The sequence below is a fragment of the Fundulus heteroclitus genome, chromosome 2 (genome assembly GCF_011125445.2).
Source record: "Fundulus heteroclitus isolate FHET01 chromosome 2, MU-UCD_Fhet_4.1, whole genome shotgun sequence".
Taxonomy (NCBI): Eukaryota; Metazoa; Chordata; class Actinopteri; order Cyprinodontiformes; family Fundulidae; genus Fundulus; species Fundulus heteroclitus.
Window position 1 is genome coordinate 32,724,308 of NC_046362.1, and position 17,467 is coordinate 32,741,774.

The following is a 17,467-nucleotide window of genomic DNA, read 5'->3' on the forward strand; positions in this document are numbered from 1 at the left end:
TTTTGAGGACTGTGGTCCAAAGATTACAACTTCTGTCTTGTCAGAATTTAAATGCAGGAAATTTAAAGTCATCCAGCTTTTGATGTCATCAAGACATGACTGCAGTCAAAGTAACTGATTGGATTCATCAGGATTTATGGATAAATATAGCTGAGTGTCATCAGCATAACAGTGGAAATGAATCCCATGCTGTCTGATTATTTTGCCAATCGGAAGCATATATATATATATATATATAGTAAAGAGAATTACTATATTCTAAATACTCTTGTACTAGGAGCTTGTTCCCCTGCTGTCAAGCCTTCTCCAGTCATTGCTAGGGTTTTATATCAGCTACTTCCTTACTGGCACACAATCACTTGCTTGTCTTTTCATGACGGTTCCTGGTTTTTTGGGGAGTTCTTCCTTATGTGCTGCAGGATATTTGCCATTTTGTCCCGGATGGTGATCTCGACATTCACTGGTCCTCTTTCCGCCTCCTTCCACTTGGCATTGTCTTAAGATTGAACCCTCAATAGAACGTGAGGAGCAGCTTTGTCTTCACGTGTCTTCCATCTCTTCCTTTGGCCAGGCTGTAATGATGACTGGGTAATTGATGACTGGCCAGGCAAATGATCGTTGATGGTTTGGACTTTGTTCTGGCCATTCGCCTGGCTTTTCAAAACCTGCCTCTCTTGCTAAGGTAGGTACTTGGTTATGGTTGGCTTCCATGCAGCCTAATCAAGGTTGCCACTTGCCAGTGGATTCCAAGATATTTGAAACTCCGTCAAATGTCTGCCTTCTGGTAGAGCGACCCCTCTCACCTTCCCTCCTGTCGACACCATTGGGCCAGACTGATCCAGCCCCAATGACACCCTGATGTTCTCTCTGGTGAGGTGCTTTTGGAACATCTGGACTGACTCTTTGCACCCTCTTGCTGGTGTCATTTGCTGGATCATTTCTACAACTGATAAAAAACAGAAAATCCCGGTTTCATATCGGATTGGTTTGGTCCTGTTAAATCAAACAGAGACCTTTAATCTGGTCCACAAAGAACCAGTCTGGGCTCAGTTAGTCCACATCACACAAGAAGTGCTTTCTGTAGATTACAAAAGCTGCTGTCAAACATTTAGTGATAAAGTTCATCAGTAATCAGGACAGAGGCAGGCAACACAAATATTAACTTCAGTAATCTTTGTTTCTTTAATGCTTTCTAAAATAATTAAATTTTGCTTATTGCTCCTTTAGCAGGATGCAGGTGAATTCACCCGATATGTTCAAAAGCAGCAGATCTCTGTGGGTTCAGGACAGGAAAGAAGCTGCTGCTTCAGTTGGTTTCTTTTTATTGCATAGCTCAGGGGTGTCAAATTCACTGCTATTTAGTCATTAAAGGGGCCGGTTGCACGTGTATAGATGATACTTTAGATTTCATTTTATTTCAGTTCACATAGAAGTATAAAAAATGCACAGTAACATAAAGTAGCACCCTTAGGCCCAGTTTATACAGTTTATCTGCAAAAAAAAAAAGTTATTGGGGTGAGTTACACTTTAAACTCATCATTCTGCATCACTTCTTCTCTTTTTGGACATTTGGTTGTTTTAATGTGTTGTGGCATCTGACATCTAGTGGCAGGATGCTGTTACTACACAGAAAACAAATCAACATTCGCTACAGGAGGCACAGTTTTAGCCACTTTATACAATTTAAAAGAATACATGCCTCTACTTTATGACATGGTATGCCTTTTTTGGCTCTTAAGGGCCAGATAAATTGCATTGACAGGATGGATTCGGCCCGCGGGCCTTGAGTTTGACATGTGGGCTAGATGATTCAGGCACCAAAATGTTATATATTTTTTAGTTTTTTAGTTAACCTAGATCTCCTGAGGAAAATCTGGAGATGTTGAACCTTCTGAGTCGTCGAGTGCAAATAAACTGTGAGCCTGCAGCTCAGCTCAGTTTTCTGGAATGCAAATTATTCTACACTAGGACTGGACGATATTGAAAATAAAATAAAAAATAAAATAGCGATATAATATAAATCATATTGAATCAATATTGATAATTATCAAATTAAAAACATGTTTTAATAGAATACCAAAACTGCAAGGTTTTAAAAAAAGAAAAAAGAACGTGTGCTCTCTGAACTATTTGAAGGGGGCGGAGCTTGGTTCCTGGATCTGCATTGTGATTGGTTGGGAGGTTGTAACGACTGTAATATTAACCTACATGGCTAGAATGCAAAACAAAGGAAAACTGTTATTCTATTGAACTTTTTATTGATCCTTTTTTCTATCATTGACATATGTCTATTGATCGATATATATTGTTATTGAATTATTGTCCAGCCCTAATCTTTACATTTCAGCTTGACATAAATAAAACTTTATCACCTTATGAAATGAATCCAGTTATGTGCGCAGGTCAGATTTTAATTAGTAAAAAATAAAAAGTCTTTGCAGACGGTTATACAACAATCAAACCCAGATGGACCGCTTGGTGCTGAAGGTGCAGCCGATGATGAAGATGAGCGACTGACGAGGTTCTCCATCAAGGTGATCCTTTAAAATGCTCCGTCACTCTGAAAGTGGATCTCAGGAACCAAGCTGTCTCCTCTGATTGGTCCGATCTCTCAGCACTGCAGAAAACTCCGACCAGGTCTTAACCGGCTTCTTCACAGGCAGAGAACAAAACGACTTCCTTTGCTCTGATCAAATCCTAATCGGAGCGATCCTGGTGAACATTATGACTCCAACCCGAGCTCAGAACCTCAGCAGGTGGATCTCCGATCCGACGGATTGCCCGGCAGATTCCCGCTGCTCCACAGGAAGCGTTTCACGTTCTGCTGATGGTAAGAAGAGCTCGAGTGCTTCATGATGGCTTTCTTAGTGAAATGATTCGAGCCTCTGATCAGACGCCAATTCCTGTGAATTGGGTCGGCGTGAACGCGGCACACGTGGCACCACATGAGGTTGAGGGAGGGGGAGTACCGGAGGAAGGAGAAGTCCTCCAGCCACTCGCTCCTGAAGAGGAGACGAGGACGAGGAGGAGGAGGAGGGCGGGAGGTGGAGGGAGCGCAGTCTGAGTCGGAGGAGGAGGAGGACGATTCAGAGCTGAAGGGAGCGGCTTCAGAGTCCGGCTCGCTGTCACTGCTGATGTCCTGGAGCTCGACCCGTTGAACACGACCCGTCACTGTGGAGACAGAACCGCACTTCTTTAATCATTTACTTTAGTAAAAGGATTCACGCTAATTTGATGTTCTTGTGTTAGAGATAAATGTAATGTATTTATTGTAAATGTATGTACATCCTTTTTTGTACGTTGACCGTTTTCTGTCCTACATCAGTTAAACAGTTAATGATAAACGTATTTTTTTTCTTCTAAAATTACCAAATATTTTACATTTTTAGGATGTATTTTACAACAAACCTAAATTACACACTTTTCCTGGTGGATGTATTTACATGGGCCGCCATAGTTTGGTGTGCTGTGATTCACACACATACAGCCGTCAGTAATCAGAGAAAAGTGGACTAAAAGCCTGCCTGTCATATTCAGAGATGATGCTGACATGAAAATATATGAAGTTGTAAGTTAGGAAATAAGTTTAAATTTGCCCAATGACAGCAGGAACGTTAATGCAGTTGTGACTGTGTAAATTTCTAAGGCTGTAGCGCCTTTCACTCATGATTTTGTGTGTATCTATGAAAAGAAGTCAAAAACATTAAAGCTTAATTCCTGCATCACTGTATTAATGTCACTAAACCACAAACACACACAAATTACACCCTTAGCTGGAAGTACTATTAATGTTTTTGAAGTGGCTCCATTCACAGACTGTGTAAAGATTAGGGTGATGGCTGTTAAGTTAAGTAATGATCAAAATAGCAGTGGCCAAAAGCTGGTGAGCAATTATAAGAAGCATTTTACTGACAGATTTTCCCAACGATAACTGAGAAGGATATATGATTTAACATTAATGTTTTAAATACAACATTTTACACTGTTTTATTATAATTTCAGGGTTGACCGATTCAAATTCTACCAGAAACAACAATTTTACACCTAAATCTGTCAGAGGTGAAAAACTTGGGACTTAACTTTCATAATACTTAGAAAAATGTCGGTTTGTACAATTAAACAGAGAAAATTTACAAAATAAACAGAAATACATTTTTAATGCTTTTCTAGGAATCTAAACCTAATTGAGTTCAAGAACCTTTGGGTTCAGTTAAAAACCTGAATGTAAAAAGCATCTAGAAGATAAAACTGGAGAAATTGGTCATTTTGATCAATATCAAGCTTTTTCTTAAAACTCTTTTTTTTTTATTTCCTTCATTTCAGTGTTTCCATCATTCTTTGTTAGCTTTTGCATCTTAGCCACTAAGAATATTCTCCCATATGGGGCTTTGGGGGGAAGTTTAAGTCCATCCAACAGGCCAAATAAAAGACTGGGATGCAGAATTTACATGGAATACCAAATACAGCATCCAAAAAGTCCTGTGATATCCCAAACACAGCTAATGTGACGACATTAGTTTCACGTATTGTGCAGCTGTGACATTCAAGTAAAAAATATAAATAAAAAAAAAACTAAAAAAAAAAAAACTTTATTTCTTTAATCTTCATACCTCCTTAACAATTTCCATTTCCCCCACAATTATCCAGATAAATGATAAATTCTCCCTCCTTCAGGATAACGACCCAACATTGCAGCAAAAGGTTCTGGGAACGTCATCCAAGTCTTGGTCATTCAAAAAAAAAAAAAAAAAAAAAAAAACAAAGCAACTGGACTTGTTTTCCCTAGTTGAAGATGTTTCGCTTCCTCTCCAGGAAGCTTTCTTAATTCAAAAAGTCTGGAGTAATGTGGAGTAACAAGCTTTATACTACTGCCCAACAAAAGCCTTGTAATGGCTTATTGACTTTAATGACCGCCCATTACTAAGAAGTGGACCTATTTCTGTTGAATCTGCATGTTATCTAAGCCATTAGGAAGCAAAACATCTTCAACTACAGAAAACAAGTCCAGTTGCTTTGTTTGTTACTTTTTTTTGTAAAGTTCTGGGAAACTATTTGGTCCGAATTCTCATAATCACAGAGTTGCAGCAATAACGCGCGAGTTCCCTGGTTAATATTACAGAAGGACTTCCAGAGAGAAGAATAATCCAGGACTGAAAAATAAGACGTTTTAACCTTTTGATCCAATCAGAAATCAACAAAAACAGCTCCGCAGAGAGAATAAACGAGCAGGGAGACAGAAGAGGCAGAATACAAAGAAAAAAAAGCTGCTTCAACGTTGCTCTCCAGCTCTCTGAAACTCACACTCATACGTGTTCTGGTCCCGCTCAGAACCGTGTCGGCGCTGGTCCGGTCCGGTCCCGGTCCCGTCGCCATTAGCATGCTGCTGCCTGGCGTTGAGCTCAAACAGCTTGTGCTCCAGCTCCGCAATCCTCCCGAGCATCCGGGAGCAGTTGGCACAGCCGGAGGAGGAGAAGGAGAAGTCGTCTGCGCCGGTCGCCGGTTCTCCGTCGGGAGGCGGAAGCTTGAAGTTCAGCTTCACTTCGAACTCTGCGGACGATGACTGAGCCCTGGAGCGAGCTCTGGACTGGATGGAGGCCTCCAGAGACGACTCCAGAGCGTTCCTGAAGAAGTCCTGGAACAGACGCAGGGCTAGTCAAACCACAGCCTCACCTCAGGTTCTGCTCTTTCACAGAACCCCAAACATCACCGCGGCTTGAAACTGATGCCAGGTTAGCTGGTGCTGTAGGAAAAAAAAAAATCAACATGCAGTCATACCCGGAAGCTGGCGTCGGTCCTCCTCCCAGCAGCTCGGTTCTGCGCTCCGTCTGCGGACTGCTGAGTGACGGCGGCTTTGCTCTGAAGGAGACACTGCAGAGCGGATTTCACCTCCTTCCAAGGAGGCGGCGCAGGTTTCCTGACTTCAGCAACCCCGTCTGCTGTTGAACAAAGAGGGAAGACATTCGGTCTGAAGATATGAACCACCGCTTTAACACGCCTCCATCACAGCAGGAAGGAGGGTCCGCGGCGTTATTGATAGAATTATTATTACTATGTCTACATATTTTATGTTATTTACCATTTTCATTTCATTTATCATATATATTTACTCTTTACTACTAAGAAGTTTTAAGGTTTTAGATCTCTCTCTTATATTTGCAGAAGGCCTGCAGAAAGCTGAGAAATATGTTGTGACTATGATAAGTGTTTTTATGAACTCTATTCAGCCATCTGGAGTGCTGCACTGTGTGAACTGCTTGGTTTTATCTCAAAGGTCACAGTTATTTTGCTTATCCCTACCCCTTAGATTCAAAATGGAACCAGGGATTCCCTTTCCTAATAAATAGAGAGGGGGCGACGGATTTGCTTCAGATCGAATTTGGACATCTGTATTAAGCATCTCCGTTCGATCTCCTTGCAAGATTATTTGAAAACCGATCTCATTGTTGTCTCTCCTTCTTGTGTTGTTAATTAATGTTTTAGGTGTTTGAACCTGACAGTTATTCATCCAGGAGGTCCGGTTAAACTTCCCCGATTAACCGTAATAACTGTGCAATAACTAGAGTGCAATTACTGTCTGATACCCTGTGCAATAATCCTTATAATAAATAAGTGACTTCAGCTGCATAGTTATCTCACTACCTCACTGTTGTTCCTTACCTGGTATCACGTAATGTACAGTGTCAATACATTTGTATATAAGCCACCCTGAATGTACATGGTCACCCCAAATCTCTGCTTTATTTCCTTTGTGTTTTTATTTTATTTTTTCTTGATACACCTTATGCACCTTTTCCTCCTTTTGGCACCTTCTTTTGATCACTAAGTGAATTTCTCCAATTTGAGATCAATAAAGCTTATCTTATCTTGTCTGTCTCCTGACTGCAAACGCAAAGAGCTGAGCCATCTGAGAGAGGTGTTGTAATTCACAATGTGACCCAATGGTGACGCTGTTTGTACAAAGGACCATGATGGGGAAACATGGGTATAAAAATGTAAAGAAGAGACTGGAGAACAACAGAGAGATGGTGTTTGACGACATACCATAGCCCATCTGAAATATTACCTTCAGTTCTTCACATCATTATTTTTTTTTTATCTATCTAAAATTATTAAAATTGCTCCTTTAATGTCTCTGAAGCAGACATGGGAGAGTTTGCATATACAAATATTTTACAGCAAAACTACAAAATACTTCAGCCAGGTGCCCTCTGGCTGTTCAAGGCTGAGCACAAGCTTTAACTATTTTGTACTGAAATGTGCTATACAAATAAATTTGCGTTGCCTTATGAACCACAGGCTGAACTCAGACCCACCTTCTGCTGGGGTCTCCCCAGAAAGCAGCTTTCGTCTTTTCGTCCTGGACTTTCCTTCGCCTTCATCGTCATCGACATTGTGACCCAGGTGTAGAGATGGAACCCAGTCAGGATCCGAGTCCAGCATCTCATAAGCTGGTTTTCCTATTAAAAAAAACGAAAACACAACGCTTTAGTCTCACAGATCCAGCAGGAGGCGCCGTCATGAATTTCCATACATTAACAAGCATCTGGGTGATAATGCACATCCATAACAAGCATTTCTAATGCATAAAAAGGTTATTAATTATTCATAGAAAAATGCAGGTTCTAGTGCTACTATGAGGGTTTCTTCTCGTAAAATACCAGAAATGACCTAACAGGAAGAACCATGGGGTCACGCCAGGAGGAGTCAGCACATCTAGAGCTTTAACTAAGTGGCCTGTGAGCCAGGCTAACGATGAGCCTAACGACTCCATTGTTGGGCCGATCAGTTCCAGGTGAATTTAAGATCTAATGAGGCCTCGTCTGCAGCTCTATAAAGCTTGGAACTCCACACTACTCCAGATATTTTGAACTGAGAAAGCTTCCTAGATGGGAAGCAAATCGTCTTCAGCTTCTGAATAAAAGTATAGTTTTATTTTTTTAACCTTTTATTGGATTGATCATGACCTGGATGACGGAGAATCTTCACAAACACTCCTAAAAGTACATTTCATTCAAAAAGTTACTCAAGCAAGTGTAACTGAGTAGATGTAACTTGTTACTACCCACTTCTGAGTGTAACTAAAAGACTTTTAGAAAGGACATTTTTACACGAAATAGAATGTTGTCACTAATTTAAACCCAAAAAATTAAAAGAAAAAAATTCCAATGTTACCCCAGATAAACTTTCTCTGGCTTTAAATCAAAAGATTACAAGTTAACAAGTTTATCAGGAATTAAAGGGTGGCGTTATAGAAAACATTCGCCCTGACCAATATGGCGACCGCGCAGTAGTTAGTCTCGATGCGAACATCGCTCTGCTCTGAGCGGGGGAGTAGGATCCGTTTAAACTCACCGGAGACAAAGTGTCTGGAGCAGACTCTCATGGAGGACGGGATGCAGTCGAAGGTGATGTCTCTGCGGCCCACGGCGGCCACCCAGGCGGCCCTCCGCCGCCTCGTCAGCTCCGATATGAGGGAGCCTTCCTTCGTCCTCCACGCAGGGAAGCAGTGGAAGCTCAGGCCGATCGGGAGCATCCTGCCACAGTGGTCGTGGGAACTATTGTCACAATTCTTCACGCAGCATTCCCTGCCTTCCATTTTTTCGCTTATTTTATTTGTTTTGGAGGTGGAACAAAACACGCAGGAAATAAAAAAAAGTGCACCAAAGACCTATGCGTTATTGTTTTTACTTCTTCTTCTTCTTCTTCTTCTTCTTCTTCTTCTTCTTCTTCAAATTTCTTGGCGGTTGGCAAAAACCTTAGGTGACCGTTACCGCCACCAACAGGTAAGGAGTGTGAACCAAATGACAAGAAAACAATTATATCCTTTGCTTCCCGATTCCTTTTGCAGTAAATCAACAATATAACATTTCATTTTCATTTTACTAAGGCTCCTAATTAACTTCACTAAATCAAAGAATTTCTTCTTTTTTATTTAAAAAAAGAGTCTTGTCTGTCATTTTCTGCAGATCGAATAAAATATATTTCAGAATTTATTTTGAACTACATTTAAATGTAGCTTCACATTTAACTACGTTTAAGACAATATCGAATACATACTCAATGCAATGTTTTCTGAGGTAAGCGACCTGATTTGTACATTACTTTCACTCTATAATATAGTTTCACATTTTACTAAAATATATATCAATGATCGTAGCTGCAGGATGGTCCTGAAATCATTTAATTTAGCGTTGTGAAAAAAAAATGTTCATGGTGCATTTTACGGTTCAAAACAGCAACTGTAAAAGCAATAAACCACCGTAATAAAAATAAATACACCACTGTTCTGCAGAGGTGTGTCAGGTTGAAACAAACACAAAGCGGTCAGTATTTTTTTTTCGTTTGTTTAAAACTAAATTGACTTTAATTTCAATCCGCAAGTTTTCAAATCCAACAATGAAGGGGAAAGAAAGAAAAAAAAAAAAGCTAGCAGAGGATGGTTTCGATCCATCGACCTCTGGGTTATGGGCCCAGCACGCTTCCGCTGCGCCACTCTGCTGCGGTCGACAAAAGGCGACACGTTAGTACTTAGCCTTAGACACGCGGCTGCGGATGGGTGCTGTGCTTTTTGTGATCACTAGAGGGTGCTGTTTCCACTTCTCTCCTCAGAGACGTTTTGAGTGGCAGCCACAGCAACAGTCTGCTCAATCGTTCGTTTCTCGACACACTGTTTGCTCGGGAGATCTCGACTTTTAATACCTTTTGTCACATTATTTCAAATAAATCAAAATGAAATACCAATGTGACCCAATTCAAACACTCTGCCTTTGTTTCATGGTGCCATTGCTGCCATTGCCTGCTCTCAGCTTTGGCCCAAACAGGTCATTAAGTTCACGTTTTTATCACCTGCCTTATCTAAACACTAAAAGGGCATCTTGGTAAATAAAAATATAGAAAAGTATTTCAGCAGTAACTCAATTTATTAAGGGAAACACATTTCATTAATCAGGGATCACCAACCTTTTAGAAACTGAGAGCCACTCTACTGGTAGAGTCACACGAAGGGCTGCCTGTACTGACCTTTAAACTAGAAAAGTTAGAGCTCATCTTAACTTTATGTAATATAAACATGTTTTTAATGCATTAATCATTTTAAATATATGTATATACAAGTATGATTAAAAAGGAAGCACAGCTAAATAAACTAACATTTTAGATGCAGCTCACTGGAGGGTTGTGCTATTTTTTGAACAGGCCTGAGGGCACCACATGTGGTCCTTGGGGGCTACCTGGTGCCCGTGGGCACCATGTTGGTGACCCCTGGTATAGACTAATTACACAGACTGATGTTTTCAAGTCTTTTTTTTTTCCTTTCTGTTAGTCATGAGATCCTGCTTAAAGCTGATGAAAACATGAGATTTAAGATTGAATATTACACCAGACCAACAAAAAGCAAGATTATAACACAACAATGTGGATTTAATGAGAAGTGTAATACCTGCTTTTAAGTTATTTTGAAAATCTACTGTTGTCACAGTAAATGTACCTTATAAAATGACATATTCCTAATATGAAGGAATATCCAAACAGAAAATAAATCCTGAAAACGGTTGTTGATTCACCATCAGATGTTTCAATGATACCTGCACTGCCTCTGTGGCCTCTCCTTGTGCTGTTCCCACAGGTGCAATCAAAGCAGGTGGCCTAGTCTTTGTCCTGATCATCCCTGGCGGACGCAGCCAATGAGGGTGGCCATCGATCTGGCCAGGAACTATAAGACAAAAAGTCGATGCAGAGTGTGTCCGGGAATCCTAACGGTCTGGTTAACCCCACCCCAGGACCAATGGATGGGACCACAGACCACAAAATCTCAGAAGGAAAACTTACCTTCAGCTTGAACGTTAAAGATGGGGCTTCTAGCAAGACGTCGACCCAAAACACACGGGCAAAGCAACAAATGTGTGGATCATTTTACCAGGTTACCTTTGGTGGAGTGAAAATTCGGATTAATTTCAGGAGATTATTGTTTTGTTTGTTTTTCACAATTTATTTTAACAAAATGATAAAATAAATAAATACAAATTGATCAAATGCTCCTAATATCAACTCCTCCCCATGTTCCCTACAGTATTTCCTAAACACTGCATACAAAGAATCATCACAGAAGAGGCTCAATACAGAGGTAAGAATCCCACCAGACCAGTCACAATGTCAGGCCAACAGAAGACACATCTGGAACAGAAGTCAAAAAAATAAACACATTCCTTTCCAAAATCATTATGAAAAAATACAAACAATTATACAAATATTCAGATTGTGTAATAACCAATTTACACATTATTCAGCACACCAGGTGAACTTTTTCTTTATTCTGATCGCTACAATGCATCTCACCAAATGGAAGATAGAAAAAGACTTCTTTTCATTTTTTAGACTTTTTTTTTTATTATTATTTTTCAGATTTTTTGCACTCAACACACCCCCGATGGACTCAGCTGTGGATGAGGTAAGAAGCTGCAGGTGTAGAGGATCCAGACAGGATAAATGGATGGATAAATGGATGGATGTTTGAGCGGGAACAACAGGTGAATGACGTCATGAACCCACAGAATACTAGAAGGCCACAATCATGACTTGATCGCTTTATAACCGAAAAGATGAAAAGCAAGCCGTCCCCCTCAGGGCCCACGCAGAAGAAGAGTCCCCGAAAGCGCGACGGAGCTCTGCGAACGGTCGGCGAATGACGCAGAAAACTCACGCCCCGATGATATGCAGAGTTCTTTGGATATATTTACTTCCAGACGTTAATTAAGAAACGTTTTAGACCCCGCCCCGATCTCCAGCGCGCAGCACGGCAGAGTTAAAGAAAAGCTAAGCTATAAGGAGATGAAACCACAAGGAGCTGGGATGGCGCCAAACACTCGCAGTACTGCAACAGAACCACCCACCAAAAAATAAAAATAAAAAAACAAAAAAACATGTAAGAAATGCTCGTTCTTAAAAACCACCGAGGCTTCGTGTTCACAAAGCTGACTGGAACGCTCCGCACAACGTTACCCCCCTGAATGGCTACCTGAATGTGTAAACACATGCACACGTTTGGCATCGAGATGCCAGAATGTTCAGAGAAAAAAAAAAAAGTAAAAAAAGGTGACTTAAGTTTCACATAAAAAAAATAAAAAAAAACACCAACATAAGAAAAACTGAAGCAATGCATAATAAAACAGGTTGGTATAAAAACTTGCATAAGAAGGCATGTGCTGCACCCACAGCGCGCACGGATGACGCTCACTGGGTCCAGGTTTGTTCATCTATAAACACACTCAGGCTCCGGCTCAAGTGACCTGATCCTGCAAACTCATCCCTCTTAAAAAATAAGAGACAGGAAGTAAAGGGGGGGGGGGGGGGGGGGGGGGGGTTCAGGGGGCCTTTCAAAATAAGACGAAACATTGCCGACTGACCCCGTTCCTGCTCTGATAATACTGATCAAACTAAAAGTGCACGACAAACGGATCAGAGTGAGATCTCAGACTGCCTCTGCACAGCACCCACACCCCCTTCTGAGCCCCCCCCCGAAACCCAAATCTAAACGTCTCACCACAAAATTAAAAAACACATTTAAGGCAACTTCTAGGACAAAGAACAGAACACTATGTGGCGGGATCAAACGGGCTCGTGTGAAGCGTTGGTGAGCTTGCATCGATTCATGGCAGCCCGAGGAGCGGGGCGGGGTAGCGAGGGCGGGGCTCGGCGTCAGGCCCGGGGGGTCCGGGGGGCGGTCCCGGAGGGTTTTTGTTAAGTCCTACGAGTCACAGTGCAAGTCAAGAAGAGACAAATATTATCTGCTGTTTGAAGAAAGGCACTCAGAGGTACCTACTGTACAGAGGGAAGGATCCGGCGAGCTGACGACCGATCGGATCTACGGGAGCCACGGACGCCCCAGCGGAGAACAGAACACAACCAAATGGGACCCATAAGGAGGCGGAGACACCTGCGTTTCCTGTCCGGCTGAACTCTTCAGGATGCACACACGCACATTTCTCTGGGATGTCTGGAATGAAGGCAGTCTGTGCAGCTGATGGAGGGGGTCGGGGGGGCTGTTGGATATGCTGAGTGATATGAGCTTAAATGAAAACTAAGACCACCACCCGAACAGGAACTCACCCCCACCACAATGAGAGGAAACGGTCCAGATGCATCCCTGCATCTCTGGCTCGTCACCAGACCTCTGCAGAACTTTACGACGCTGAAGAGGCGACGTAGCTGCGCTGGAGCAGGGATGCAGCTAAAAGTTACAGGACAGTAGCTCTAAAAGCCCCCCCGCCACACGACTTTAGATATATTTGCTCCTCAACAAACCCGATAAAAGCATTTTTTTTTTTTTTATGTTTCCTCGCATTCAGGAGGGCGTGAGCACAACGTCGGACAACCGAAGAAACACTAAGCATGAAATAGTGTCCAGCAGACGCGGAGGCACCTTTATTCTTTTGAATTCGCCCCCCACCACCCTCTACCCCCCCGGACAGGGGGTTCGCGCTCCCACTCCGAACCGGACTGTGAGCTCCAGCCTCAGAGTCACATCGAGGGGGAAATATTGGCAAAGTGGGGAGAAGTCGCATGACAACGAAGGAGATGCATACTCTAACTCCACGGGGACGTACAAAAAGCTCTCCAGCACTTCTTTGTAATGCAGCAAGCTTGTGCTTTAATCTCAGGAATTGTGTTGCCGTCCGCTAACCCCTAAATACCCAAACCCCCCACCCCCCCCCCAACCCCCAGTTGCCTGGACGCGAAACACTTCCTGCTGTGGTTATTGTTCCCAATGCTCCCCTGTCTAAGACCGGGACCTTGCATCCGAATCTTCCGATGATTTGATCTTCGCGGACGAGTCCCTGCTGAATGTGGGAACATCGGGATTTTGGCAGTTCAGGAATCAAAAAAACGACCGCCACCCGGGCGGCGGCGGAGGCTGCGATGACGACGACGATGATGACGGCGACGGAAACGACGATGATGCCAGTCCAGCAGGTTCAGGAACAGAAAGCACTTATTCTGGAGACTAGGAAGACCTGAATATCTTTTCCTATAAAAAACAAACAGCCCAGATAGAGTTTTTGTGTGTGTGTGTTGACGTTGCAATATTGCAAATTCACATTTAGTGCTCACAGTTGACACACACACACGCACACACACACACACACACGCACACACACGAATGAAAACTCAATCACTACACCGACCGACACCACTGAGAACATCTGTTAGGCTACCGCGCCTGTTCGGCCTCACCCGGGACCCGAGGACCGCATCGCCCCGCGTCCCCCAGGGTGCAGAACCCGAGGGTCCACCAGGGGGGGGGACTACGCCCCGGCCTTAATCCATCCCAGGTGTAGACCGGGGGGGGGGGGGACTACGCCCGGCGGCCAGCGGGGGAACAACGCCTGGAGTCCAACGCCCAGCATCTACCGAGGGACTCTGCCAGCGTCTACCAGGGGGACAAGGCCACGCCTCCAGTGGGAGACGGGTGGGTACAACACCTGGGACTGAGGGGCGTGTGATGATGGAGGGGGGCGAGGTTAAAGTTTTACACTTTGGGCTTTATTTTTTTTTTAAAAACAACTATTAAAAGTGTTAAAGGCTTCAGTGTGACTCGGGGACTTTGCGACTCAGTGTGAATTCCCTTCATGGGTTCATGGGACCGTCAGAGACCCGGGGAAACTATCAGCTGAAGATCTGTTCAGCGTAATAAACGTTCTCCGTAAAGGCCGGGGTTAAACCTGTCGATAAAAAAAAAAAACTCAAGGGTAAATGTTGAGCTTCTCCATAAACCTGGAGCCAGAATCCAGCCACCATTTTAATCAGGATGAAGAATAAGGCGTTTGACTTCCTGATCAACGTCAGTAACGTCTAACTTCTATAGCTCTACGTAAGGTTGGCGTGCTCTCACACATACAACTTCTCGTGTTGGCCTTTTTTTAATCCATCTTTTTAATTTAAAAGACCAAGAATATGTAATTTGTTCACGACTTAACTGAACTCGTGGGTGCGTCCCAACTTTTCTTCCAATCAAGTTTCAACAGAGACGACATTTTTCCTGCAGGGCGCATAAAAGCCGGAGAACGCGGCGAGTTTCCGACGCTCCGATGACGCACGCGGCTGAAAACACACTTCATGGTCACATTCGTCTCACCTCTCAATCATCTGTAGATGCGGTGTTTCTGGGTTTTTTTGTTGTTTTTTTTTATCAGGGTTTCACACCTCAGATGACAGTTTGAGTCAAACTGAAGCCTTCGAGTCGGACGAGGCCGGTTCTGATGGGCTTCGGGTCAGAACGGATTAAAAAAAACGGCTCGGCGTCCGGCGGGGGGAGCGGTGGCGAAGTCGGACTGTGAAACGTTGTTCCCATTCAGGTGCAACGGGGCGAGGACACGAACAGGTTCCCTTTTCAGTACACAAATGTTTACAACACTGCTTCTTGGACCAGTCACCCCCCCCACCCCACCCCACCCCACCCCACCCCCCCGCCTCCAGACAGATGTTGGGCTCCATGTTCTCCTCAGAGCCATGAACCGAACGCAGGGGCCACTGTAACAGGCACACACCGGTGTGATGATGAAGAGAATCCTCCTGTGAGCGTTCCCACGGTGACGTCTATCACTAATTGGCATGATGACCCGGGTCTTCCCAGAGTCACGTGACTTGGGCTGTACATCTACCATTGACACAGTCTGACGATACAATGCAAACAAACAACATTTATACAGATTGGCAACTTCAGGGCACCGTGTGGTGCAAGCAAAAGGTCTTTTTTTTTTTTCTCTCTCCTTTCTTTTTTTTTTTTCTTAATATATATGTTTGACTTCCTGCAGCCAACGGAGACGCAGCGTTACTTTTTATCGTCCAAACTGCTGAGCAGAGCTGGCAAAGAATGCTGGGAGGGTTCTGAGGTTTTGCTGTTGTTGCTGCCGCCGTCGCTGCTGAGCTCCTCCGGTTTCTTCTCCGCCGCCGCCGCTGACGCCGGCGTCTCCGCGGGGTTCACGGCAGCCATCTTGTTCTCGGCGGCGGCGGCGGTGGCGGCGGGGCTGTGGGCGGGGCACGGCGGCTCCGTCGTACCGTTGGTGGTGGCGACGGCTGCAGGAACCACAGGAGCTGCCTCAGTCTCAGGCTTGGGGTGAGGCTCCACACGAGGAGCGGTCTCTGTGTGAGGCCCCAGCGCACCGCCGGCCCCGGGGCAGCTAGTCACGACTGTGCTGTTGGCGTCTCCTCCTCCTCCTCCTCCCGTCTGCTGCTCCTCCTGTTTGCTGCTGACCAAAGAGACGCTCACCAGTTGCTTCTCCACCGAGCTAACTTCCGCCGCGGCCCGGGAGCCGAGCACAGCCGGAGCGCCGTCCTGCACCCGAACGTCCTTCCCCTCCGTCTCTGCCAGGGCCTGGTTGAAGTTGAAGGCTTGGATGAGGCGAACCAGATGTTTGACTTTGTCCAGGGAAAGCTGCATCTCCTTCTGCCGAGCCAGGATGGTGTTTTTGGTCTCCATGCACTTCTGCAGAGAGAAGCCGCACCGTCAGACCCGACAGCGGAGCAACACACGCGCTTTCAGACATGTTTGTAAACTTACACTGCAAAAACGGAACTAAAATTAAGTACATTTTTCTTGAAATGAAATGAAATTTTTCATTGATTTGAGCAGGTAAATAAGACTATTTGCCAATGGGATAAGATAATTGCACTTTTCATCTCCATCATCATTTTTCAAGTGCAGAATATCTAATTATCTTATTTTAGGGGTAGAATTGGCAAATACTCTTATTTAGCTGCTCAAATCAATAAAAATTTGACTAATTTCTAGAAAATGTTACCTACTTTTTGTTCCCTTTTTGCAGTGTATAAACCGTAGGAGGAGACATAGCAGCTGGATGCTACTGACCATCACATTGCAAAAAGAGAACTAAAAGTAAGTCAGGTTTTCTAGAACTAAGTGTATTTGTCCTTGATTTAATTCAATTCAATTCAATTTTATTTATATAGCGCCAATTCATGAAACATGTCATCTCGAGGCACTTTACAAAGTCAAAATCAGTCAGATTATACAGATTGGTCAAAAATTTCCTATATAAGGGAACCAGTTGATTGCTTCAAAGTCTCTCCAAGCAGCATTTACTCCTCCTGAAAGAGCGTAGAGCCACAGTGGACAGTCGTCTGCATTGTCCATGGCTTTGCAGCAATCCCTCATACTGAGCAAGCATGAAGCGACAGTGGAAAGAAAAACCACCCATTTAAGCAGGTAAATGCCAATGGAATAAGATTTTTGCACTTCAAATAGGAACAAGTCATCTCCATCATCTTATTTCAAGTGCAGTATATCTACTTATCTTATTTTAGGGGTAAAAATACTCATTCCATTGGCAGATCATCTTATTTACCTGCTCAAATCAAGGACAAATTCACTCATTTCAAGAAAAGTTTTCTTAATTTTAGTTCCATTTTTGCAGTGCATCAGGTGGGATCACCTCTGTAAAAGGCAGGAGGT

The 17,467-nt window shown here is 43.6% G+C and overlaps 2 protein-coding genes and 1 non-coding gene across 9 annotated transcripts in view; all 3 read right to left on the bottom strand.

Moving 5' to 3' along the window:
- Nucleotides 1-2,390: 2,390 nt before the first annotated feature.
- LOC105929674 lies at nucleotides 2,391-8,724 on the bottom strand. 2 transcript variants are annotated; one of them, XM_021318947.2, is made up of 5 exons: nucleotides 8,353-8,724; nucleotides 7,314-7,457; nucleotides 5,776-5,933; nucleotides 5,302-5,632; nucleotides 2,391-3,171 (listed from the first exon to the last, which is right to left on the bottom strand). In XM_021318947.2, the coding sequence occupies exons 1-5, from the start codon at nucleotides 8,594-8,596 to the stop codon at nucleotides 2,750-2,752; spliced, it is 1,299 nt and encodes a 432-aa protein (XP_021174622.2). In that variant the 5' UTR covers nucleotides 8,597-8,724; the 3' UTR covers nucleotides 2,391-2,749. The 2 variants fall into 2 exon arrangements, with proteins under 2 accessions (XP_021174622.2, XP_021174621.2); XM_021318946.2 differs by having other exon boundaries at nucleotides 5,776-5,936.
- A 703-nt stretch (nucleotides 8,725-9,427) lies between these two features.
- On the bottom strand, nucleotides 9,428-9,499 carry trnam-cau. Its single transcript has one exon. It is a non-coding gene; the product is annotated as a tRNA-Met (tRNA).
- Nucleotides 9,500-15,171: 5,672 nt separating this feature from the next.
- phf21ab (PHD finger protein 21Ab) overlaps nucleotides 15,172-17,467 on the bottom strand; it is a 39,353-nt gene continuing 37,057 nt past the window's right edge. For 5 of the 6 annotated variants that reach the window (XM_036125515.1, XM_036125508.1, XM_036125524.1 and 2 more), the window contains one exon: nucleotides 15,172-16,480. In XM_036125515.1, the coding sequence (XP_035981408.1) occupies nucleotides 15,827-16,480 (654 nt within the window). In that variant the 3' untranslated portion in view covers nucleotides 15,172-15,826. The remainder of the gene's footprint in view (nucleotides 16,481-17,467) is intronic. The other variant, XM_036125511.1, reaches the window with a different exon arrangement.